Genomic DNA, 27,388 nt, shown 5'->3' on the forward strand with positions numbered 1-27,388 from the left:
CTTTAAAATGGGTATGTCTGCTGCAGGGATGAATATCGTTCGTGTGTTCATTTTTGTCGAAGAGCAGAAATTAAACTTTTCGTCATTCTTCGTTCGAAGGGAAAAAGACTGACGCCCGAACAGGGACTTGAACCCTGGACCCTCAGATTAAAAGTCTGATGCTCTACCGACTGAGCTATCCGGGCTCTGGCGACAAGGCGCACAGGACACAATAAGAATTACAACCAGACTGAACGGAGCCAATTTATTTCACCAGTCTCAGAAACTTTTCTTTCAGCTTCCGTGATGTCAAGACGAAACGGCCGTTATGTTAGCAGCGAACTACGCTAGCAAGCTAAACTTAAGCTAGCGCTGCAGACAGCCTTTTGTAACTTCATGTATCCTAGAGCGACGTTAAAATACGAAAGGTTAGTCACCGTCAACCTACTCATCATAACACATTACAAACCGGATCATGTTTGTAGTTTGTTTTTCACTGCACACACAAACTCATTGCATCGTTTTAATAGACGAATTTTCAGCTGTACAAATTGGTATTTTACAAGATTTATAATATAAACAAACAAAAACGCTAATCACCTTCAAATTAACATTAATCACTTCAGTCTCCATCGACAGTACTTCATCATCACCTTGGCACATCCCTTTGAAAAATAAAAATAATTTAACAATATGTGTACGAAAATATACAGATGCAAAACAATCCAAGTTAAGTGACACTCTGCATTAGCAACTTATTAAAGTGCATCATTCCCAGTGTAAAGACCTGGCTTATTGACATGGGGAACAGAGTACTTCCATGCTTTGACTGGATATGGTAGAGTTTCTTGCTGTGCCATCAAGTTTGAACTCTCCAGAAGGATATCTCATATGAATATGTGATGTCCATGCACTTTGGGAGATTTTAGTATGGCAGAAGTCAATATTACATGCCTTGACAGCCTTGTTTTTCTACTGAACTATTAGTCTATAAGTCTGTTGACAAATATTTAAATGGGGGAAAAAATGGGTGACATCAGATTTTAAAGTGTCTTCAAACACATCAAAATGGATTCAATATTCCCCTGGGCTGCTGTGAAATAACCTGATAACACAGTGCATGTTTGCATGCAGAACTCAAATCAGTACAATTCATTTTTTAAACAAACATCAATTTGTGCAAATGCATCCAGATTCCTGGGCTTTGCAATTAATGCAGAAAAGGGTTAAATTAAAAGATGATATGAAAAATATTATGTGAATTTTATAAGAGTTGAGATCTTCATACTTTTTTTCCAAGAGGCAAAATGCAAGCTGAAATGCAGAGTATATGGTATAATCCACACCCTGCTGCTATCAGTACAAGAACAAATATACACAATGAAAGTCTCTGTTTTTAACAGCATCTGTCTAAACACACTTCATTGTTATGGAGACATTCTTCATTTTCTATATTTCATGTTCATGTTATCATGTTTGCAAAAGTGGTCGACAGCACAGTCCGGACTGCTGTGGTCTGGTTTGGGCAAACTGTTTACTTTCCAGCAGTGCTTGGTGTTCACAAGCACTGTGTCTCCACAGCATACGCACTTTCATCCCACGTGATGTTAAATATGTGTAGTGTAATCTGATGTGCACAGTGGCTATTAGAAATAACTTGATCCTGAAGGTCCTCTTCTGATAAACATGTTTACTCCAAATGCCTGTTAAATATATCATTGATGTCGCAAAGTCACAAAGTATTCGAATGACCAAAGGCAATAACTATCTAAACCTGTTCAGATGGTTTTTACTGCTTTTGCATTATGTCAGAACAGATGTTCAGTCCTGGAAAAGGGTCTGGATGAGGATCAATGTTGTGGGCTCTATAGAAGGACAGATGCAGGTATTCACATGGCTTGATTATGTAACCTAAAGTGAGAGAAAGAACAAAATATTCATTTACTTGCAGTGAATACAGACAAATTAACATTCAATAGCACACACAGAAAGAAAGAGCATTCACCTTGTGTATGTGAGGAGGCATTTCATCCTCTAAACTCTCCTCTGGTAGTGGTTCATGGTGTCGTTGCGCTGTTTGACCATCCTCTGCCCATCCCCCCATTGGCACACGTGCTGACCTCACTATCTTTACCCCTGTACCAAACGGGTCTTCAAAACAAACAGACAGGTAGTCAAGATTTAACACACTTCTGTGACTTCTCCACAACTGGCTTCTTTTTTGAGTCGCTTCCTTATGGCCTTTTGAAAGGATGCAGGTTTAAAGCACTTTGCATCAGCTTTCTTTTCAATTCCAGACTCTACATCTATCTTTTATATACAGTCTATAAGTAGAACTGAAGAATTACAGTATTTCCACTGCAGGCAAATTTTCACATTAGTCCTGACACAGCTCCCACACCTCTTCCTAAAATGAACACATTTCCTTAAAGTTTATTAATTTATATTTCCATTCATTGTAATAATGCTACTACAAAAGTAAAGATTTATTATAATAACCTTAAAATTAATAACATTAAAAAGAATACCAAGCAACCAAAAACATAGATACCAGTTGTAGGTCCACTGTGGTGTCTCTGACTGCTGCTCTGTGCTGTTGGCCTCTCCTGGCCCAGAGCGGTGCTGCTGGTGGCTGAAGCTGAAGTGGGAATGGCACTAGGACTGGGAACTGTGGTGGGGAAAGTGTGCGATCGAGGGAAATTTCTTGAATGGGGAATGGGTTCGCTCCTTACTTCATCTGGGATGCTGTCGCTGCTTTCATCGCTCTCCTGTCTGTGCCAGGTATGGCGGGACATCTCGCCACGAGACTGCTGTTTATGGAGCTTCGGAATAAAAGCGAGAAAGATGAGGATGGATAAAGATGGATGAGATCTGTGAAATATTCATAATACCTCTGTTATGCACGCACATACCTCATGCATATAAAGTGCATGGATGCTCATCTCAGTGGAGGCATACTCTGATAGGACCAAACTTGTAAGCTGACCTTCCCATGCGCTGCTGCCTGAGCTCACAGTTCGAGCGTCGGTCCTACCGGAGGAGAGAACAAATGTGGAGAAAATTGGACACAAGGAAATGGCAAAGAGAAGGAGAACATGAGTTTAGTATAACTGAAAGAGTATCTTTCCTACCCTGAGCCTGCCATTGTTCTGCTAGTATGGCCAGCAGCCCTGTGAGCTGCACTTAAGCTGCCTCTCAAGTGGAGGCTGCTGCTAATTGGTGAAAGAGAGCGTAAGGCGGACCCCCCATCGTTTATGCCAGCTGCTGCATGATTTGCTAAAGAAATATCCCGGTCAAAATGAACTGAGGCCAGTGTGGAGGGACCTGTCAAGAGGTTTGCAATGAGACTCCGTGGCTAAAAAAGAAAGAAAAGACAACAGAGAAAATCAATTTTTACCAGTGAAAATGTAATTACATTAATTAATCACCACTTTCATACTTGGGTATGCATGGTAGTTCATCAGCCTACCTCAGACTCTGACAGAGACATTGGATGTGTGTCTGAAGGAGCCCCTGTGGCTTCTCTGTGAACTCTTTCTTTCAACTGGCTGATAAAGTGTGTGGTCTCTCGAGGAGGCTGCCACTGGGGGTTAGTGATGGCAAAGTGCATCAGCGATAACTCCGTCTTCCCATCCTCTGCCTGCTGATAGATAGATGCCTCTGTCTTCCCCTCTGACATCCACTACAAAGGGAGGATTGATTATCAATCAATAACACCACATAGTTTATACATAAACACTTTGTGTTTACATCTACATATTTAGTCATAAAATTGGCTGCGTTGTGACAGTCTCTCACCGCAGGGTGTCCATGCTGCCTAATGTCCATCTGAGCAAAGGAGCAGGTGTCTCCCACCCCAATCACCTCCACAGTGAAGTTTCTGAAGAAGTCAATGATCTCCAAAGACTTTCTCCTTAGACAGAAGATGAGGATGATGGGAGTCACCACTGGACTTAACAGCTCCTCTAGAATAAACACCTGGAGGAAAACAAAGTGTAAACTGCACACTGAAAACGAGGAAAGTGTTATGCTAAATTTATTCATTTTGAACACATTCAAATTTAAACTTCAACGTTGCTTTCAGCACTAAAAATCTTCAAGGGAAGAGTAAATTACTTCTAACAAGCAGTGATAATATGCTCCTCAGCATGGGACTAAAGACCCCCACAGTCAATAGCTAGAATCTGCTAATTTTCCAATCCCTATGAGACATGAATGCAAATGACAGTGATTGTGAAGCTCACTATTAGCGGTGGGTGGTGTGTGTATTCAGGCCATAGTCTCTGGTAATTAACAGCTAAATAGCAGAAAATCTTCAGAAGCCTTTCATGGTAAAAAGAAAGTGCACCTTCTCTCAGTTCTAAGATTTTACATATCAGGAAGTAATAAAAATAATCTGGGCCTCAGCAAGTCTTAAAATGAGGTAACTTTAGATGAGCTACAAAAACACGGGATATTACACCATGTCATTATTTATTTAACATAAACAAAGCCAAAATGCAGGAGGAGTGTATGAATACCTATGTGCTCCCTTATTGCTTCCATATCACTTAAAAGGGTAAGCGGCGGCCAAGTGCTGCTAATCAAATGCACTTGATTGATCATAAGCAAGCGTGAGCGCCTGAATGTTTCTGTATTCCAAAGTATTCTAGCGTCAAATATGAGGTTTCAAGCTAAAGCTCGTCCCTTGCAACAGGCCATAGTTCCCAAACACACCAGCAAATCTACAAAAGAATGGCTGGAAAAAGCATGTATTAAAAGGCCTTTATCATGGCAGAGGTAAGCAGGAGCAGAACATGTGTACATAATTTGGTTTTTTTTTAAAAACAATGATTGGCTTCCATTAATTGTCCTTCAGTCAGTTTTCAGGTAATGACATGTTCAGTGTATAATTTGAAAAAATAAATGCATTTAGAAAGGTTTATTCATAGTTAAGTTTGTGTACTCACTGCTTTGTACTGGAACAGCTGGGAGAACTGGTCTCGGGTCTCGTATCTGTGTGCATTGCCTTGCCAGTGATCAGGCATGTAGTGGATATGAGCCAGAATGACCCGCAACAGCTGCTCAGGGCAGAACACCATATGTTTATCAGGAATAAATGACCTGTAGAGAAAGAAAGACAAGTGGTGGAGACGGTCTTTTTTTCCCACATTTACTGAGATATGTATGATGACACAAAGCTTTGGAAAACAGATGCATATTAGACAAGAATGAACTGTTTAAGTAAAGTAAAAGTGGATATTTTTAAAAAATTATTAATTTCATTCATAATAAACTACACATATGCATAGTTTTTTTTCCAGTGTTTTGGATGGCTGAAAGCGCAAAATAATTAACTGTGTCAAATTAACTTTTGGAATTCAGATGTAAAAGAGCCAGAAGCTGCTTAAGGCAAGGAATCCATCTTCCTTGCATAAGTAGGAAGAAGAACGAGATGCAAAAGAGCATTAAAGGGATTACAACTATGAGTAGCTTTAAAAGGGCAATAAAGAAATGGCTCGGGGTTAATGGTTGATATTCTACATGATGAGATTTGGGTCCTATAGTCTTAGTTTGTAGCAGATGTATGCAATTTAATTTACAATATTGTTAGTATTTTATAGATTTATAAAGTTTCATTTAGTTTTACACAGCTGGACTGATTAGCGGTTTCTTGCTATTCTGCTTTCTACCCTTTATTTTACTTTTCTTCTCCACTGAACACATTTAAATTTAGGTTTTTATCTTATTCAGACTTCCCATTAAATTATTTCACCATCAGTCCTTACCTGCAGATTGTGATACACACTCCAAGGAGTGTGATTGATGAGAGCACATGCTCCACTGCAAGAACGTCCTCATCATAGATGGTCAGGGCGATGAGAACGGCCAAAAGAGACCCGGCAAAAAATGCCACATTTTTGGCAACCACTGTGAGCAGTGGTGAAAGGAAACAGTTCATATACTTGGATGCAGCCTGAATGAAACAGGAACAGAGTACAAAGAAGAGGAAGAAAGGAGGAGGAAATGGGGTTGATTATTAACTCTACAGGCAATGAATGAGAAGCACCAGAAAAATCTTTTTCCTTGCTCTTATCTACAGGAAAAATCCCAATTGGTCTCATATATTTACAGATTTGCCAGATTTACGGATTAGCCTTTATAATCATAGCTTTTACAAAATAAGAAGGTAGGTATGAGCATCAAAGATGTGCAGGAGATGAGTTTGTGCACTGACCTTGTAGCCTTTGCTGAGGCGTGACATGAGCTCGTGGTCCAGCTCATTGAAATGACGCAGATAACATCGACCATACAGAGACCAGCATCTCGCCCCCAGAGAGCCAGGCTCTCGCTTGATCACCTACATACAAACACAGATAAAAAAACAAAAACAAAGCACTGTCGTCACTATTAAATGCAAAAGGAAATGGCTTAGTTAATTCATATGTAAACCATTTACCTCAGTATAACTGAAAAAGGCATAAAGGATCTGCCACACAAGAATGACTGGACACAGCAGCAGATTTGCAATGCCGATCCACAGGATACGAGAGGCTAGCCTGTCTGCAAGCTCAAGCCTGTTCCCTCCCCTCTTATACTCCTGTTTCAGACTCCACTCGTTCTCAAACAGGGAGCCTGCAGGAATGAAAACAATCAAAATCAGCAGAGTTTAAATAAAGGTTTCTTCTCATAAACAGATCAATTACTTACACAGGATATAACTCGTATACAAAAGCACACATGCATAACTGATGACAGACCTGGTCCCCAAAAGAAGATGAGCTCAAAGTTGTATTTGAGACCCCGAGTATAAAACACGTACTCCCCAAGTACAGGAAGTCGAAATCGCACAGGAAGGAGTGATTTATTCACCATGGCAACCTAGAGAAGTACAGGAAGAAAGGTTTGGTTTGAGGTTACATCATTTTGTTATGTCTGAAAGGAGGTGTTCATCCACCAAAATCTTTAATAACATTTCACTGCAAATATACAAACCATGTAATTCTTAAAGCGGAGGATGCGGTGGTAAATGTCCAGCTCTGTCAGCTCCTTTTTATGGATGCAGATCTGATGTTCCTTCTGGATCTCAACAATCCTGGCCTGAACCTCCTGCCACGTTGCATAGGGGAGCTCTGACTGAAGCACAAAAGCACTATAAAGCTTAGGAATTGGGCTTTATTCTTGGCAAAAATAACAGACATTATTGGGGGTTTCTAATGTCAACAGGACAAACTGTCCCAAAAAAACTCACCATGGTCATTTTAAGGGCGTTGATGTAGAAGGATCGGATCTCCCAATAACAGCACACATTGTAGATGAATTTAAAGAGCCGATGTAGCCAAAACACCCCGGAGATTATCAGCACAAAGATCACAAATGCATTGTTTCGGATTCTGTAGCCCAAAAGACATGTTATTATTTACCAGTATTGAAGCAGTGCTTCAACAAAATGTCATATTTATCAGAAAAATAAAGAAAACTGGAGGCTTTATTTTACAATATTTTCTGAAGATAATATAGTGAAGATTTAAGGTAGACTTAAAGTGGACCTTTTATGTTTTCCTCATTTTCTGTCTGGATTCTCATATCTAAAATGGTCAAAGCATCAGCATGTAAACATAAACCTCAGACTGCTCTAAAAGCTTGATGTCAGATATTCTATTTTAATCTAGTCTCTGTATGACATCATTTAGGGCAGATGTCCTTGACATGGTCATCTCAGCCACACAAAGCCATGGCTGTAAGTATAGATGCCCCACCCACCTGCTGTTAAATCTTCTGTTTGAGGTGTTGCAACCAATCAGAAAAAGCTGTCTCAAAGATAGAGGGACTAAAATGTGTAGTTTAAGGCAGTCAATAAACTAAGGGGCTCCACCAAGCACAGCATACGGTAAATATTATTATTGTTTTGAACTACAGCTGGAGCACTGTCTATGCAAAAGACACCATAAGGACATTTTAACAAATACAGAGTCTTAGACTCACCTTGCACTGCAGACATCCACTGGGAGGAATGCATCTGGCAAGGTGACTTTAGATGAATCGGTGTGATTTACAAACTTGTTGGCAAAGAGGACGTCATAATCCACACAGTTAGCAAGGAACACTGTAAAGCCAACCACAAACAGCAACTGACTGCATAGAGAAAGAAAGCGAGCGGTGCCAGGTAAAGAAGAAAGACAGGGAGAAATAGAAAATATGAAGACAGACATAAGACACAGTATACTCTACAGATAAAAGTTAATGTTAAATTTGCTGAAAAATACAACTTGTGATGAAGAGAATACATACACCAGCTCAAAGATCTCTCCAAGCAGCATACAAGTGAATCCATTCTTTTGATGCAGATTATAGACGTAATAAGTGTTAAGGAATATCCTAAATCCATCTGCGGTAAGAAAGTGCAGCGCAATTCAGAATGTGGTGAGCAAGAAATGTGCCAAAATTATTTCAAAGGATATTCTCTGGAAAAACAGGTCCAGGTTTTCTATGTGGTGCCATTGAGCTGCAAAAGAGTTGTTTCCAGTTAGTGACATTGTTATTCTGAGGCATCACTGTGAATATAAGACAAAAGGGGCATGCATTTTTGAAAAAGTCTTATATTTGTTTGTGATTTGTGCATGTGTATCATACATTTAACTCCTTCAGGCACATGCATCAACAGGTTCTCCTCTCCCGGGGGAGAGTCACTGTATGATGCCTCCAGGCGCTGGTATTCTGTGTCAAAGTGCGCCATACCGACAGCAGCTTCAGTCTCACCGAGTTGTCAAACTTGCTGCTACAGACTATAGAAAGGAGGGGAGAGAGTTATGGCTCTAAATTTTAAAGAACGTTTCTTAGGTTTCACTGCTAAGTTTCATTTTCTGCATAAATATCACTGCATATGTACGACCACACCTCCTATCTTGGTTAAAGATCAACTAAATTTCAGACCCATACATTATAGAAAACACACTATACAGGTTACAACATCCACAAAGTCCACCAGAATTAACCTCAAGTATAACTCTTTATTGGTTTATTCATTATTGACTGTACAGATAAATGCCATTTTTGCTGACCCTTCGGAAGGAAGGCCAAAGGTCAGGATCACAGACAGAAGATGAATGTAGGTACTTACTAGGGAATTCAAAACTAGGTCTACTGGTCAAAATGCACTCTGTTTACATGATACATGTTGGAAGCAGATAAAAGTTGGCCTAAAGTGCATATATAAAATATGTCCATAGAGCAGATAGGGCAATATCTTTATGCATTAGATACCAGCAACAATTTTAGAATGTCTGAATGCGACACAAAGTAATAAATATACCCGAATGACCAAGTAAAACCAAACAAAAACACAGTCCTTCAAGCTTTGGTCTGACTATTGTGTTACATCCGTGACACCAACGCCCAAAGCCCCCAGAAAACCCCACAAAAATTACATGAAAAGAAGACCAACACTCCTCATGACGTAAGAAAGACTTATTTTACATGTAAGCTGTGGCTTATCACACGATAAACAACACATTGTGGTGTAATGCTTTGCTTATAGGTAGCTTATAAGAGGCCCCTAAAAATACACCAAGAAAAAAATATAGACATATCTATGACAGGAAATACGAAATATACATACCCCCATTCCAGTACAACACGCCCCGAACTGGTATGGTATTTGCTGAACATATCCCGCTGTAAAAAAGAAAAAAAAAGGAGGAGCAGTTTTCTGTGAGCCTTTCTCCTGCTTGTCTTATCTAAAACCACAACAAACTGCTTGGACAGAGAATTAAGCAGTATTTCGTCAGAGGGGGTCAACAAACACGTCTGCACATGTTTACACTCGTTTGTAAGTAAACCGTAATTAGCTTGAAGCTAAAATAGGAGAAGCGAATCAGGTGTTGTTGTTGTCGTGGTTTGACAGCAAAGGCCTGACTCCCAAAAAAATGTCCCCCCGTCTTTCGCATCATCTTATCCTTACCGTTTGTGTCTTGAGCCTCCGCTGTGTCCGGCCGCAAGAGTGAATCGCCTGAAATTTTTTAAAGAAGCGTTTTATTTTCGTTTTCTCGTCTTTACCTATCAAAGTCAGAGGTAAGCCAGTTTCATTTTCGAAACAGCTAGCCGTCTGGAGTCCATCACCGCGGAGTGAAGGGTATCTTGTCCAATAAGAAACGGAGTTCTCTCATGGCATAACGTCAGCCAATCGGATTTCCCTAGAGGCGGGCTCATACTGACACGGCCTATCTAAACGATTCACCATGTAGTCAACGTGCTCTAATTAAATGGCTGATTACTACCACCGTCTGGCCGTTTAAAGTAGAGTCATGCTGTGATGTTTTTTTTTTCATTTATTCTTTCAATTGTATATTCTATACAATAAAATTTAATACATAAAAATATACAGTGCCCATATGTATGTGTTTGTGCAGAAAAACAATACACGTACATAAATGAAACCCAATCAATGGTTAACAAATGTATTAGAACAACTGTCATTAAATGTCAATCAAAATTAGTAATAATAAACAAAATCACTACTTAGCAGCAGTTCGTTTAAGACAATTCTACCTTTCCTTGGAGTTAATGTTAGCAGGTTGTGGTCAGAGTGTGATTTGATCCTCATAACCTGATAAAGAAATACATAAAGCTGCCCACCTGGTTTTAGCTGCATGCAGTTTTACTATAGAGAAACGTTTAAGGTATCTTCAAAAATGAAAGCCATAATTCGGGTTTCCATTTTTAGCAATAATAATATGACTGAGAGCAAATCAGTGCAAGGTTTTCTAACTTTGTTAGTCAAGCAGATTCTGACTCTTATTTTCTTAAATTATTTTTTAGCATTAATTCAGAAGTTATGACATGTTTTGTTAACCATACTAACTTAATAACAGGCTCCTAAAGCTGCTGTTAAAGCTAAAGGAGATGAGGTGAAAGAGCTGACTCCACACTGACTTCCACAAAGACCACGCTTTGCAAAGCCAAGCTCACCTTCTGTCGCTCTCGTGGCTTCCATGAATATTCATGCATAATTGTTAAGCCTCTAGAGTGACAGCTGGGCTTTTGTTCAGTGCATGTGTCATTAGTTACGCTGTTAACACCAGTGCTTGTGTGCGTGTGTGTTTAACTTAATAATGACAGATTCATTAACCAATGTCCACTCCCTGAATTTGTGAGACAAGGGTCTGTTTAAGTTAGAAAGACCACAAAGAGTTACAATAGAAAGAAATGCTCAAATACACAAAGTCATCAAAGTCGTCCTATTGTTTTTCAGCCATTTTCAGTCTCACCAGTTTCACCCAACCCATCTCATCCTATTTTTCCCCCTGATATTTTTAAGAAGAGGAGGGGTGTCTTAAATGAGGGGGAGCCCATGTAATCCAGTTATTATAGCGATCTGGGTAATTTCAAATGCGCTCATTAGGATTAGGCTTCATTTAACTTAATCCAGTAGAAAAAGTCGGTCACAACAAAGCTCAGATGAACTCTAAACATTAACTGAGATACAGATGTAGTATGGACAGTAATTAAAAGCTAATAATAATCTTGAGAAAATCTCTACCTACTGAACTCCTTCAATTTTTTTTAATTTATTGACAGGTGTACAGGAAAAGTTGCCAAAGGCGGGGCTGATGTAGCAAAGAGAAGAAAGTATCTCCCCAGACTCACTTAGAGCATTTGTTTGTGTGGTCACAAGAGACAGATGATAAAAAAATTTTTCTCTATTGTATGAATTTGGATGTCTGCATGCGTGCTCTCCTGCAGGCTATAGCCGACTGATTAAATTACCCCCACTGTCTGTTGGGAATTAAGGGGTTGCAATGACAGCTAATTTGGTTCAAAGACGTGCTATCCTACTGCCATGTAATATGAATGGTGCAGGAGTGGGGTGTGGCAGTGGCGGGGTCTGAGTAGGGGGAGGGAGAAAGGAAATCATGATGAAGTCATCCCTCTGAAGCGACTTAATTAGATCGAACCCCTTTCTGTACATGCATGCATGTAAACCCAACACAGCTGGCATAAATCTGCACACATGGGGTTGTTTGCAATTCACACAGGGTGCAACCTTACACTGCAAACATCTCTGCAAAACGTCCAGGAGGCCTAATAGTGCAATGCCTTTTAGGGTTTGTAAAATAATAGATGTACTTACATATTGTTTTAATATAGCTGCACGTAGCCTAAATATCTACACATAAACTGATGTTGAAACATCTTATATGAAGTCACATATTCAATCACATTAATAAACCCGTCTCCACCCATTTTTATTTCAACAGATGATTTGAAAACTCAAGATCCTAAAACAACATGCACATAAGATCATATTGATATCAATTTCCTGTTCACGTTTTACAAAATTGGAGACATGCTGACAAGCTTAGATTGTTTTATATGCTCGTGTTACATGTGCAACCTGAATAGAAACATTCCTAATCCCTGCCTTTTCTGTTAGTCAGGCCAGATACAATGTAAAAATTAAAATATGTATATCTAAAAATAAATTTATGTATCAATGGAATCACAGCTCATTGGAAGAGACTGCGATCTCTCTATAAGAGCCCACAGCAGCAGGAATCAATGAAATAGTCTGCTGATAGTTTAAACATGTATATTGTTACATTTTACAAGAGGCCAGCCCACCACCCTCAAACCTTAAATGAAATATGAAAACATATTTCTTTCTGGGATTTATGATTTCAGGGCCACAAACATTGTTGCCTGACTCAGACAAAGCAACAGAAAACACATACAACACTCAAAAAGAACTCATGAATTCATGAATGCAGCATTCATTCCTCTGTTCACCATCCCCAAGGAGTGAACTCTGACACCAGGATGCACGAATCATCTCTCAGAAGAACCACAGTGGCTCAGCTTCTTTGTATTTATTATTTCCACTGTACCTTTCTTTTTCACTTAGCTACTGATAATACAGGAAAATTGCTTTGTAACTCGTTACTCATTTTTCTGTCTTTGCAGTCTGCACTCTTATCTCTGTTGTCCGTGCATTGTAAATGCTTTAATATTGTGCAGCCAGACATGCAAATGGACACTAGACAGAAAGCCTTTTACTAAACTAAAAGGTTAATGGTCATCACCAACAGTGCAGCCAATAATCAATACAGATGTAAAGAGAAATGGAGGCTGAAAGAAAATGCAAGCAAGAGGCTGTTTTTATAGAGATTTTATAAGACATATATTTTGCAGACTTTCACTTTTGATAAAACTTATAGTTAGGACTGACTCAGGTGCTCCTGAATTGTCTCTAAATTATGCTGCAATATACTTAGGCTACTGGGGGGGCTTCCCAGAATGCACTGAGCATTTCTTCTTCCTTGATCTCTTTTTTCCTTGTGTGTGTTTATGCACTACAACTATATTTAATCATTAGTTATTATGAAACTCTAGCTCTCTCTTATAGTTTAGTCATAGCAGATGTTTGCCTCTCCCTTAGCTTCATCCTTTTGTAGGTTTCTTCCTGTTAAAAGGGAGATTTTCCTTCCCGCTGTTGCCAAGTGCTTGCTCACAGGGGTTTGGGCGATTGTTGGGTTTTCTTTGTCTTTTCTTGTATAAAGCACTTTGAGGTGACTGTTGTTCATATTCTGTTCTCAATCTGAAGTTAAACAAGCTGTTGCTAAACAAACCAAAACCTTGTTAGCGCTAACTCAAAGAGGTTTCTGAGTCAAATGAGGCTTTGTATTTCAAGTCTTTGTGTCTGATTTTAACTGGGTTTGTCTTTATGTGTTGGTGAGTATCTCAGTGAGCATTGCTAAAATAAGTATTTGTCCTCTGCTGGCAGAGATTTGGTATTTATGAGTAATTTGAAACAAATCAAATTAGAAAGACTTAATAACCTCAGATTCCTTACACCAAGCCTGTGTGTGTATCTCTTATTATTGTAAAAGCATGCAAACCAACATTTAAATGTGAACAAAACTGCTACAGTTGCAGTAATAATACTTTACTGCAACTGCAATAATACTTTTAATATTACTTTGGTGATTTATTGCAAGACAGAGACATGTTTAAATATTTTCATAAAAGAAAAATAGCCAGTGGGCACATTATACGATCTTACAGGGCTCTGGCTAACAACAAGGGCTGCGAGTCTTTTATCCACTTGTTAAATTATTTCTTTAAATATCTACAAGTCAGAGACTGTTTTAATAAAGAGATGAAACCTAATTTGATTAACATATTTGATGACTAAAAGATAAATAAAAGATTGTATATGAAACTCCTAAAGGTTACCCAGCTGCTGATATTTGAGGATGATTGCAGTAATATCTGGAACAAAAAGCCTTCTTCATAATGGGAATGTTGGAGGCAGATTGGTAAATCAGTCGCAGGCCATTTTTCATACATTTTCCTTACTTTACTTTTCCTTTATTTTACCCAAGGGATTGTTAGTGAAGAATATTACGTCTGTGAAATCACTGTCACATCATAAATGGGAAAAATCCAGAATAAACTAAAAAAAAAAACCAAAACCTTAGTTTATCCTGGTCACAAGCTTGAACGTTATCATATAGAGGTGGATTCAAAGGATGACCCATCTGCTCCATCAGAGAAAAAATGAATTTTTTCGTAAGAATGCAACCTCATGAATATTTAAAGAAATACAAAACATTGACTAAATACTCCCTGTGATCCCATGTAACCTAAAAACTATTCTGTGATGCATATCTGTCCATGTATCTGACCACACAATGCTTTTTTGTCTTTGTGTGACCATTTATAGAACTTGCTGAGAACTAAATATAGCCCCGAGGCCTTATTTTGGATTGCCCCATTTTACCAGTTAATCACTACAAAGTAGGGTTGATGATCAACTGGGACATTTCACGCTGAGTTTCTCTGGAGCTCTTTCAATCAACGTGTCCTTTCAGACAACCATAAACACATCCAAAGCGAGAGGGGGAGGTCACAGAAGATCAAAGACTTAAAATGAAAGATGGTAATAAATGTAGAAAGATTTATGGGTGCTCTGCTCATAAAACTGATTGCCTGTATCACCGGGAGTGATGCCTGTTAGCACATGCAACATATGACATGCACACACTCAGTCAACTCAATTGTTAAATTACACAAAAGTCTTGATCCGGTCTTGGAAGGTGGCAAATAGGTGCAGTGGGTGGAAGTACAGTATGTAAGGTAAAAACTGAGTTTTCACAATACAAATGATCTTGAAAGTCAATATTTGGTATGACCACCTTTAGTATTTAACCAGTTTTCACCCAGAGTACCATCAGACTTATTGATGATCTGTCCACAACACCCACCCACACCCACACAAATATTCAGTTAACAGTAAGAGGAGAAGGAGACATCAAGGGGAAAGAGATGAAGCTGTGGTCAGATAAGTAAGCAGAGTTGCTCCTGACTTGCAGGGAACAAAATCTATCCCACAATTCACTGCTGAGGGTCACTCAGTCCTGGTGTTGTCATGGTAATGAGAATTTAATAGCCCATACTTTCTTGTCTGTGTATTTCAATGCTTGTGTGTGTGTGTGTGTGTGTGTGTGTGTGTGTGTGTGTGTGTGTGTGTGTGTGTGTGTTCCTGTACACATGTGAACATTGGATGAGTTAGTCTGCTGGGTCATGAACAGCAACGACTCCTCTGTCTTTCCGCATCAGAGATCTTTCTGGGCAAATTTGTAGCTGTTACTTTTGCTCTATTGACTCCCATGTAAAAATCAAAAATACAGTCAGTGCGTTTGTTTAAAGCACCCTCATGTAGCAGCCAGGAGGGGTTTAGTGCTGACACATAATCAAAAAGAAGATCAGTGTGTTGTGTAGTTAAAACTTGAACTGGAAACAATAAACAACAGATTTTTTCATCATTGACATTTTTATTTTGCTTAAGAGATCATTTGTGGAAGCCCTTTTGCAACATCTGAGACCTGAGAGTTTCAACTACAGTTAAAAACCAGAAGGAAGCAGGAATTTTTTCCCATTTGATGGTCTGGAAGTAGAAAAAATGTTTTAGTAAATTTTAAAGATGATAATGAAAACATTTTCCGGATCAATTTGTGCTGAGCATTTAATCAGTGAATCAATAAATCAACTAATCATTTCCATTTTGCTTAACTTTACCTGAACTGTCTTAGTGTGACAAACCCCAGTCATTAGGTGTAAAATTGATGCTCAAAATCAGGTAAGTCCCAGAGTACCAATGTTCCTTTTCCTTCAAAAGTGAGATCAGAGAAATGATCAGTAAGATTGGGTCTCATTTCCTGAGTGTTTGTGTACATGCATGTGTGTATGTGTCTAATCACAAACACAAAACGCGCATGGGGCCCTGCTGGCGGGTCTAGTTTTTGAACTGTTGCTCTGATGAAGACGGAGGGTACAGCTAAATAATACTTCCAAGCATGCACACAGGAGCCTCTCCACCCCTATACCTCCAGGGCTCCGTGGGGAACAGGCTGAGTTTGTGCTTTACCCAAGAGAGGCTTCAGCCTGCTGGGCTCCTAAAAGCTGCACCTGGCCCCTGCAGCCTGGTGCTGTGAAAAGAAGAATAAAAACCTCACACGGTCCACATCACATAAACCAGCTGTCTGTCTATTTATACCAAACTGTGGTCTTTGGAGACTTCATTGGTTTTTCTTTCTGATTTTGGGATGTTTCACCCTCACTGTTATGGTCGTGTGTGTGTGTGAGTGTGTGCCATGAAATATCATTTTTCAGCCTGGGGGCAGGGGCTCTGACTGATTCTGTAACCAAGCCTACTCCTATACACCAAGCAACATTTTTTTTTTTTGAAAGAAAGAAAGATTATATAGCAATGCCCCCCACCACCATCACCAATCCCTCTGGCCCCACTTTCTCTTTGTGCACTGGTTTTGGAAAAGCATGAATGCTCTTGACAGCACTTGCCTCATTGCTAATTTAGATATAATTTATTCAGCTTTATAAACTTCCATGTCAGCTTGTCTGTATTCATGGCCTTAATGGTTATAATAATTTTATACTCTTGATACACAAGCAAATTTTTGCACAGAAGGTAACAGCTGTGGTAACAGGTTTTATACAATCTATCTGATGTCTTTATTACTCAAATGCTCACTAATGCTCTGGGACCTACATCAATAGCAACATCTTGTGATTCACTGGTAAATGAAATTACAAGACAATAAAATTCAAATAATTTTGTTCATGATTTTTTTTGCGGCACATGCTTTTGGAAAAAGATCAGACATCAAAAAACTATACATTACAATACATTAACACATTAATTTTTTAAAATAAAGTAGTTCTATAACAAAAAGAAACAGTCTACATTGGCTTTGAGTTTTTCATTCTCGAGCATTTTGACAGAACAAATTTTTAAATAAGAGACCTAATCTCTCCAAACAAGGCAACCTGCTTCACCAGCATTTATCATCTTATTTAATTTATAAAAACAAAAATACTCTTTTCTTTCTTTCTTTTTTTCCGGAACTCATTGCTTTATGAACACTGACGTGATGGGATGAAGCCGGATAATCTGGTTCGGGATGATCATCTGTAATTAGACCAAGAGGGACAGAGGTTCTTTCATCTGTCAACAACCACAGAAGCGTCATCTCACCTCTAGGTGGACTGTCTGTGACCGCAAAAGCGCTGGTTAAGGTTTGCTTGCACATCTGTACGTGTGAGCTTATAATGTGTGCTTTATATCGGAGGGGGCTGTGTCTGCACCGCCCCATCGGTGTGTGCGAGTGGACAGCATCAAGCTCATCCTACCCCCGGACTGGTCCTCTCGCAACCCCATGCAGGATACTCACATCCTCACACGTGCACACATACACACACATATATCTACACACATACGCTGATACACAAACCAGGCAGACCTGGAAAACCGGGGCGCTTCAATTAGCGTTCTTCCGACGGATCCCTGGCGTGGACATTTTTCATTTTTTTCCTCTCAGCCTCCGTGGAATTTTCTCATGTGTGGTTTTCTTTGCGCATAGAGCGTGGACGCAGCTGAGGTGTGTTTGAGAAATTGGGCTATTTCGGAGGTTATAGAATAAACGCTCGTTGAATGGGAAACACCAACACAGAGGCACTGCTACCTTTCCCTCATCTCGACAAACAGGCTCACTCTTCAGTTGGTGAGATTTGCGCACCCGAGACCGGAGCCGGTGTCTGCGCTCTGCCGGGCCGGGCGCGAGTCGTCAGGGAGGAGTAGGCAGGATGGAGGCGTTTTTTGCAGAGGTAAGGCCACTGAGAATCTGTGTCACGGTTACGGAGATAAACATGAATGACATTAATGGCGTGATGATGCCTGGATTTACACCGCTGCATGTCTATACTGCAAGATACGGTTTCATTTTGATTCTCGTCAATTATGGCAGGTGCCGCTTTGCTTCCGTCGAGCAGAAGCATCCTCACCGTCCGCCCCCCCAAAACCCAGAGGAAGGCCTGGTCCCACTATATGTTATAGTCTTCATGTATCTGGGGGAAAAACACCGTTTGTTTCATTATCACTGCAGAGGATCAGGGCCTGACTACCGGCTTGGTGAATTAATTCAGAGCAGAGCCGCAGAAAAATTGGCCAAACGGGAGCTGACATGGGCTTTTGCATCCATAAGGATGACTGCCGGATTAAAGCCAATCTGTTAAGGGAGGGTAAACCGTGTTGGCCTTCAGCAACAGCCCTACCACGGCATGCTGCCGCGAACAGACCCACTCTGTGTGTGTGTGTGTGTGTGTGCGTGTGTGTGTGTGTGTGTGTGTTTTTAATTGCGCTGTGAATGGGATAGAGATCGGATCCATGGCAGGGTTTGGGCCGGTAGAGGAAGGTAAAAGAGGAGGGAGGAGGAGCAGTGCAAGGGATATGTCTGTGTGTGTGTTTGTGTGTATGTGAGACCGAATAGGTGAAGCAGGAGGGAGATAAATTAACTGCCCTTGTAATTGAAAATTAAGTAAAACATTGGTTATTAATTAATCTCCCACTCTCCCACTAAGATGACAAAACCAGTCTCATTTTCCTCTAATCTGATCCAGAGTTGTAAGCATTTTAGGCTGTCATTGTCTGTTGCTTTATTTTCTTTCCTTATAGGTCCTTTGCCGTACATGTTCACACCCTAATCAGGAGATACAAGCTTCCTACCAGTCCCTGTCTTCATTTGTCTTGTTCCTCAGACCCCCATTTAGTGGCTCAGGCACCCAAACAGTCTCGTCCACTGACTCCGATGCCAGTATCCATCCTCTCCAAGCTACTTATCCTCCCCCCATCTTAAGTTAATCTGATATGGGTTTAAATGCCTCTCACATTGGCAGTGATGTCATGCAATTTATTAGTGTGTGTGTATCCATGTGCTAGTGGTTGTGAGGGTATATGTTTGGGCACCAGAGCTATGAGAATCACTGCTGATCATACTTCTTCTCAAACTGCATGACATAACCACCATAAGCCCACAGATTACCACACAACTACACCAAAACACAAAAACCAACACTCCCGCTTCATTTCCCATCAGTTTGTCTGTAATATATTGATCACAGCATTGATTCACAGACCACCATAAAGCAGCCCCACACTGCACAGACTATGAAAGGCTGCATTAGATCTGAAAATGGAGTGACTTATTGAGTTACGAGGCCCTGCAGACATGCATAAGCTGCTACCCAGAAACATGACTTCATGCAGTAGTCGGGTGCTGAGTAATCAATCCTTCTGGGAGGTGTCTGTCCAGCATCCACTTAGTTTCTTTCCTCTTCTGCTTTCATTGCTCCATCCTGTACCCCTGCATTCCTCCATTTGGATCGCTGAAAAAAAAAAAAAGAGTGAACAACTGACCGCTCTGTCTCTGTCTCTCTCAACCCAGGCAGAAAATGTGATGGCCATCCAGCCAAGCATGAAATATCAGGTGGTATTAGACTACTGTATAATCCCCGCATAATCATACTGGCCTGGTTAGTAGTCAATTATGGCAGTTGTGGTGACTTTATGCACTCTTAATATGAAAAGAACCCAATCACTTCCTTGTTATGGTGGCTGAAAAAAAACAAATTGTTACTCCTGGTGCAGATTCCATCTGGTATTTTGAGTGTTTTTTAAATTTAAAAAGTGCTTCTTAAGTTCTTAGATACTCTTAGCTAGTTTCAAACAAGTTATTTCCTAAACTGGGTAAAAATTTTGAAAAATTTTAAAAATGTCTTAGCTTCAGTTCTGTTGTTTATATGTAAACCTGACTGGGCTTTACAGAAGCTGGAAGTTTTGGAGCACAATCAGCAAACATTTTAAGTGCTTTGTCTTTAATAGATTCTATACATACAGTTTTATGTTTTATCAGTTTTATCAAAAATAATTTTCCCTGGAGCTGCTTCATGATGACTGCTGAGTACTTTGCTGTCAGCACTTGAGTATCTAAATTTGAGTATCTAAATGTGCTTATGAGTGAGTTGGGTGACATTTGTTTTCAGAGGTGATAGTTTGCGTTCGTGTCAGTGCACGTGTAATAGATTTGAACGGGTGTAAAGCTGAAATGAACCAATAACTGTGAGATAGGCATGTGCGAATAGGCAAGGAACAGCTTTGGTGCCATTTGTTTTTATCCAGTTTGATATTCACTAAAGACCCTTCTGTTTCTGTCTCGCTTGCTTGTCCGTGTAACTGAATAAACAGTAAATCTTTATTTACTACCTTTCAATTTGTTGAGTGGTCGCTGTATCCTGTACCGAGAGTAGCTGAGGAGCAATAAAAGGTTTCTCACACTATGAGGGTGATTATAAAAATGTAATATTCAGTGTGCATTCTCCATGGCAATTTGCACATATGCAGTGAAACATTCATGGAAGCATTTTTATGCAGCTTGAACAGCATAAAGTGTCTTCTAATTGCAGAAAAAGAAAAATCGGTCCTTTTTCTTTCGTGCAATGGGTGTTCATGGAAAAAACCTTAGGGTAAATTAAGCAGAGCCCATGCCAATCCATTGTGGTACAAATTATGCCGGATTTGGTATGAAGTGCATACTGCAGGAATCTGGTTCAGTGGAGGTAAGGGAACAGTCACTGGAGATGTGTGACCTATATTCAGCAGCTCCAAACACATTTGTTCTGCTTTGGAGCTGCATCAGTTTTGCTTCCCTCTCTCTCTCTCTCTCTCTCTCCTCTTTTCCCTTCCCTCTGATGCTCTCTCTCTCCCTGCGGCCACTCTCTTGGTGCTTCTCCATCTCGCTCAACCAACCGCTTTAAGAGCTGCTCAGTCAGCCTCCCTCCCCCTTCTGGCAGCTCTGTCTTTCTCTATTCTCTCCTCTCTGTTTCCACTTTATCTTTTTTTCTCCTTTAAATCACTTCTTTTTTTTGTTTTTTGTTTCCGCCCCCCAGCATGTGTAGGTGAAACAGCTCTGCCTCATCTAAAATAAAGCTATGTTACAAGATATGAATTTAATTACATTTCCCATGATGCTGTGGTAGTATATAACTATCAAATGTCACAATTTTCTGGGTAACAATAAATGAAACATAGCATATTACATAATTTCTATTGTATTTTGTCTTTCCTGATTTAAAAGTCTTTAATTATATTTATGGGCTTCTGGACTAGACTGTGCCCAATTTGATTGATTGGACTAATGGTCCTAAACCAACAGAGCAGTTCGATTTCTAAACCAAATGAATTTGTCTGGTTTGTCCAATGTCAAAAAACATTCTAATGCTATTACGATAAACTCAGATATCAGATATCATACATATTAAGTTGTAATTAAATTGGCAAAAATCTGAACCATTTCCACAACCATTAATCATTATTAAAACAGCCATGAAGTAAACCATGGAGCCAGTGTACTCTCTGTACTGGACATTTGGTGTTAAATCTTTGCCAAATCAAACATGCGGATCATTGAGAATGAGATTTCTTATGCTGTTGTTGAGTGAAAACAAAGGAAGAGGAGTGGGGGTAGGCACGTTTAGAGGCAGCGACAGAGAAGGGAAGGTAGTATGGTGGCTATAGAGAAGAGTTTTAAATGTAGGGACTGTGACTGGTAATGCCATTGAGGCAGGAGGAAAGAAAAAGGAAGATTACATACAAGGTTTATGGATATAGTGAAGGAGGACATGCAGATCGTTGATGTGTCAGAAGAAGATGCAAGGGAGAGGATAAGATGAAGGAAGATCATCTGTTGTGGTGACCCCTAATGAGCAGAGGAATGAAGAAGAAAAAAAACATTAGGCATGATTAAAAATCCCCACAGGCCATTGGCAGTGTTTTGCAATTTTTTACTATAGGGATCTAGATATGCAGGGTTTATTCCTCTGACCATGGTTCACCTCTAGAAATGTCATGAAAATTGCTCATTTAGATTTTGCATACTCCTGATGACAAGTTGCAAAAATTCTGCACTGAAAGCAAATTATCCCTTGATAGAGATCTGCACCAAGAGGTCTTCTTTCAACCCTGCTAAGCTTCTTCATTGCTGAAATTTGGTAGTTTTTGTGTAATCATGGTGGCAGATTGACAGACAAACAACAATAAAAATAACAATAAAACACAAGCTTTAGCACAGACGAAGGATATTTAAGACGAGTTAAAAACAGTTAAAAAAAATTAAACAAAACTGTGAGAACAGTATTAACATTCACTGTGTTCTTTGGTAACAGCCTAGTCCTTCATCAAGTTTTTTAAAATTTGACTTAGTTTTTGCTTAACAAACATACAAACTGTGCTGAAAACATTCAAATCAGATCGCAACCCCCTTCACCTGAACATCAACTCCCAGCATCCACCAGTGCCTAGAGGAGAAAGGCTGTTTCCATGGTATCCTGTTTCCACACTGTTGCCGTGGAGTCCTGTTGCCAGGGTGTTAGTGGGGGTGTGACTGTAGTTTAATCCAAGATGTGAGAGAATGTGATAATTAGCACAGAGCTCAAAGAGGATTTGTACTTTGCATACACACACACTTGCTCCTGGTTTGTAATTTAACAGCAGACCTTGATCCAGTTTACCTTCGGAAAATCATGTTTGTTTTGGAATTAAGCTGTCCAAGGCTTCAGATATTCCTAAAATAACAGCTATGCAGCCAAGCAGGAAATAAAGGGCACTTATGTTCTTAAAACTCGTTGCATTTCTGCTGTCCAGTAGTTATATGGATTGCAGGTTAAATCCATGACGTAAAGATCTTTCTGCATAAGTGCCTTTGCCATCCTAGTTGGATGGACACAGGGGGATAGAAATCAGGCACTTTGTTAATTGTAAAAAGTTTTGAAAAGGAATCACGTAGAGGTAATTTCTAAACCATACTTTAAAAAATCCCAGGCAACTATGGGAATGTTGGTTTCTTTCTTTTTCCCTGTAAGATTGTTTTGAAATTAGCAGCCACCCATGTGTTCCGATCATCCAAGATCCCCCAGAAAAAAGTAGTTCTATAAAGATACATACATATACACTACATTAAAAACACAGGCATCCTGGTACATACATATAATGGGAAAACACTGAATGATGAAATGTTTTCCATTGGTGGAGATGATGTTAGTAACCAGGACTGATATTGTTATACACAGATCTGTCATAGTTAAAATGGTTTCTAATGCCCAAGCGATCTAAGATTTTTAAGACCAATGCTGATACTGATATTTGGTGATTTAAAAATCTGATATTCTGGTATTTTGGCCACTATGTTTTTCTTTCAGCTGCACAAAACCTAAACAGATTTCTGTAACCTTTGTTATGTGTGGTAATTCTTTGAGTTATTTATGCTCTGCTCAGATCAGTTATGTTTGTCAGTTGTTGTCTTTGTGCCGTTCCAAATGCATGTTGGCATCAGGCAAGTGGACAGACTATGCAATGTTAATCCTCTTAACAACATTGAAGGGTGTTTCTCACCTGTCTTATTTATTGTTTGTATTTTCATTTGTTAGCTGTTACAAATGCCAACACTAATAGAGCTAATACACTTATATTAGCTAATATTGTATCAGTCTTGTGATACATTGACCTGGCTCTAATGGTTTCATTGCTCATTATCCTCAAGGTGCCAACATAGGTATCCAACAATTGCTAAAGAGCACTGGTAACAAAAGATGGCAGAGACTACAGAATGTAGACTGCTGACATATTCTGTTCTCAACTGCATAGAAAATATGGATTTTTCAAGATTTTCATTAAAAAGCAAAAAGAATGAATCAAGACACCTGAGTGATCAGAGACTACATTTGAACATACAAGCTTCTAGATAAAGAAGAGGGAATTCTTCAATTCTTTGCAAGAGTAACTGTGACCACCCCACATGAGTGGTCACACGGGGTTAAGTTTGACCACTCATGTAACAATTTGTTACCTTATGCTATATGGTTTCCTCCAAGGATCGATTCTTGGACCCTTTTTTCATTTGAACATGCTTTCTCAAAGTGAAATCTTTTAAAAGCACCTGGAGAATCATAATATCTATGCAGATGACACCCAAATTTCTTTAGCTCTCTTCCAAAAAACCTTTGTAGATATTGATTATGTTTGTGTCTTGAAAACTCCCCTAAAAGAGTTTTTGGCGACAACCGATATCCCAAACTTTCTCATTGAACCTTCCAATTTCAATTTAAAAAGGATCAGTGTTAGTTTTAAGCTTTGTTTCTTACAAATAATAAAAAGGATAAAAAAATAATTATAATTATAATAATGATGCCCATGCAACATTTCAAAAAATGACCTGGAGTCATTTTATAAAACCTAAATTAAAAGACACTCATGGTATATGACTATGGATAAATTAATATGCTCTTAATGTTTTTTGCTGTGATCATGTTTCCATTTACGCTCAGATGTTTATTTATACCTGCAGTGTTGAATCTGCACTGCAATCCCTTTTAACGGCAGATGTACAGGCCAGTGACACCCACTAGCCCACATGCACATAAGGATACACACAGACACACCAACATGCACAGACCGCACGGATAAACACATGCTGTTGCTCTCCTTCCAGCAGCCATAATCTGCTAAAAGCCTCGCTGTCCTGATTGTATTATCACCTTTAATGGAATATTACTGACACAGTTTAGGTCTCCAACACAGGCAGCGCTACGCTAAGACGACAGATCAGAATGCTTTTTGCGAGGAAAAAGGCAAAGGAAGCTGTCTCTCCAGTTCACATACAAATTTACTACATATTTGTGATAATCCTACTTTCTAGGATTTTCTGCTGCTCTTTGATTTGTGCTCTCTGCCTCATATTGACAGTTCACTCGTGTGGCATTTTCATAACGTTATGGTGGAACTATAACTAACTAACTAATTATATATAGTGATACAGGGTTAATTAATTAACTGTTAATAACTTAAACTACAGTTAACTGAAGATTTGTCACATTATTTAACAAAATCACAGAGGACCAGGCCTTCATCCTGGAGCCTAATAAAAATTACTACCTGATGCTTGTGATTAGAAAGGGATTGACAGTTTTTACAAACACAGATACACAAACCCCCCCCCCAAAAAAACACGCTGGTTTTTATTTTTCCTTTTATCTGCTGCTGAGCAGTCATCTGCTCTTGGCATCATTTATTAATTCGTGTCTCGTTTCTGTCATTTTGTGTCTTCTTCAACCTCCTGTACTTGTAACCTTTTGTTACACACTTTGCTGTTTTCCTGCCCTCGTCTTCATTGTCCTCATTTTCCCCATTTGTCTGCCCTCTCTGTGTGTCTCCTCTCCTCTGTTGTCCTTTTAGTTTACACTGAGTTTGTCAGACGTGACTTTGCCCCACAGTGACTCCTCTCATTCTTTAAGCTGTCATTTATTTATGTGTAGTTTGACTTTTTATCTCACCTTTTTCTGATTGCCATTTTTTAAGTCTTGTAGCTGTTGGTCAAAGTCAAAGTCAAAGTCTGACTGTCAGTGTGTCCAGTTTGAACATCTACAAGAAGCAATGGAACAATTTTCAGTGTCCTGATATTCAGTTTCCTCTGAAGATGGACCAGTCCAATATTATTATAACTCGCACTTAAACTTTGTATTTTAAATTAGCTAAACATTAAATTGCTAATACCAACATGTGCCATTGTGCATGTGCATTTAGCTTAAAACAGCACAACTTCACAGATAGCCAGGGCATCAGGACCAAAAGTGTCTGTTGAGAAGGTTAGCGCGGGCTCATTAGTGTTTGTAAAACATGCACAGCTCTTGAGTATGCTTACATAAAGAATTTTATGGTGCTTTTACAAGCCAAAATCATGCATGATTTAAAATCCCCTTCCTGTGTCCCTCAGAACGTCTCCCAGCTCTGCAGCTATTTTTAGATCACTCCCTCTAAGTCCTGTTCTGACCACAAAAAATGATATAAAACCAAAACCAAAAAAGCAGCACTAATGATAGAAGAAGTCCAGAAATGCACAAAAACAATCTTTAAAGGGTGGAGTCATAAAACACGTTGTCTACAGTTGACCCTTTGTTGCTACATTGGATTCATATGAACCAGAGGGGTTTATTTCTTCGTCTCTTATCTTTCTTCTCAATGCAGCCATGACAGTCAACAGCTTCTTTTTAAGTTGATCACATATCTCAGCTCATGTTAACCACAGAGCATAGCTTTATGTCATGACCAGTGAAAAACATTTAAGGTTTAATGAGTGATTCCATTCCTGCGGATGTTGGTCATATGTTTGCACTCAGCATTTGCTTTGGAGAGAGCTCCTCTCAGAAGGAGAGATCCTTCATCAGAGACTATCTCCATGGGAAGAGCCTTAATTATATGGCACAGGGGTCCATGTAATTGCCTAAACAGACAAAAGGGCCTCTATCAAACATACGTATAGCTGAGCGCTCATTGGATATGTCTAAATTTATACCTAAATGTCTGACTTTAATCTCTAAATTGTGACTTTTCTCAGAAGAGGATTAAGGCCAGAATTCTGATAAGAATAATTCACAATTTGAAAAGTGTTGAGTTCAATCAATCAAGTTGTGAATAAAAAAAAAAAAGAAGATTTGGGGCTCACAGAAGAAAAAAACACACTCATGCATTAGCCATCATCATCATCATCATCATCATCATCATCATCATCATCATCATCATCATCATACATATCCTGGCTGTACTTGAAATTATGCTGCTGTATTTCTGTCACAGCATTCTACGGGAAAGATATCTCGCTATTGTTTTAGCATTTCCTGTTGGTTATAGAGTCGGATGTAAGACTTGAGGTCAGAGGTCATCTCTGAGGGTAAAGTGACAATAGACGCTTAATGGAGCTTGACGAAAAGGTAATGGGGCGGAGCCTGGGGCCTGTTTGACTGTGGTTTGGTTTGAATTTCATGGAGCAGAGAAACAATGCGAAGCATAGTGTTAAAGGCGATGTTACAGCCATAGATATTAGGCCACAGAAAGGTTTGGTGTTTGTTGTCATGCATGGCTATTTCTGTCTGTCTGGGGCAGTAATAGATGGGAGGAGGGGAGGAGGACACAAACAGGAGGAGGAGAGGATGAGTCTGAGTGGAGGCTTTGGTGCTGGCAGGTCATTTA

The 27,388-nt window shown here is 39.5% G+C and overlaps 2 protein-coding genes and 1 non-coding gene across 5 annotated transcripts in view; 1 reads left to right on the forward strand and 2 right to left on the reverse strand.

The window, feature by feature from the left end:
• Positions 1-112: 112 nt before the first annotated feature.
• trnak-uuu (transfer RNA lysine (anticodon UUU)) lies at positions 113-185 on the reverse strand. The gene has a single exon. It is a non-coding gene; the product is annotated as a tRNA-Lys (tRNA).
• Positions 186-452: 267 nt separating this feature from the next.
• atg9a (ATG9 autophagy related 9 homolog A (S. cerevisiae)) lies at positions 453-10,083 on the reverse strand. Of its 3 annotated transcripts, none has more exons than XM_005723728.2 (20): positions 9,920-10,083; positions 9,578-9,633; positions 8,593-8,744; positions 8,421-8,464; positions 8,251-8,315; positions 7,945-8,094; positions 7,211-7,352; positions 6,955-7,095; positions 6,720-6,840; positions 6,419-6,594; positions 6,197-6,319; positions 5,748-5,935; positions 4,929-5,082; positions 3,778-3,957; positions 3,449-3,661; positions 3,111-3,334; positions 2,892-3,009; positions 2,531-2,801; positions 1,985-2,130; positions 453-1,890 (listed from the first exon to the last, which is right to left on the reverse strand). In XM_005723728.2, exons 3-20 carry the CDS (start codon positions 8,693-8,695, stop codon positions 1,882-1,884), a joined length of 2,568 nt encoding a protein of 855 aa, XP_005723785.1. In that variant the 5' UTR covers positions 8,696-8,744; positions 9,578-9,633; positions 9,920-10,083; the 3' UTR covers positions 453-1,881. The 3 variants fall into 3 exon arrangements, with proteins under 3 accessions (XP_005723785.1, XP_013763923.1, XP_005723786.1); XM_013908469.1 differs by having other exon boundaries at positions 10,015-10,079; XM_005723729.2 differs by lacking the exon at positions 9,578-9,633.
• Positions 10,084-17,716: 7,633 nt separating this feature from the next.
• myo10l1 (myosin X, like 1) overlaps positions 17,717-27,388 on the forward strand; it is a 42,517-nt gene continuing 32,845 nt past the window's right edge. The window contains exon 1 of the mRNA XM_005723730.1: positions 17,717-18,141. Coding sequence (XP_005723787.1) covers positions 18,121-18,141 — 21 coding nt within the window. The 5' untranslated portion in view covers positions 17,717-18,120. The remainder of the gene's footprint in view (positions 18,142-27,388) is intronic.

Source organism: Pundamilia nyererei, unplaced genomic scaffold (genome assembly GCF_000239375.1).
Source record: "Pundamilia nyererei isolate P.nyererei 1_Seehausen unplaced genomic scaffold, PunNye1.0 scaffold00010, whole genome shotgun sequence".
Lineage (NCBI taxonomy): Eukaryota > Metazoa > Chordata > Actinopteri > Cichliformes > Cichlidae > Pundamilia > Pundamilia nyererei.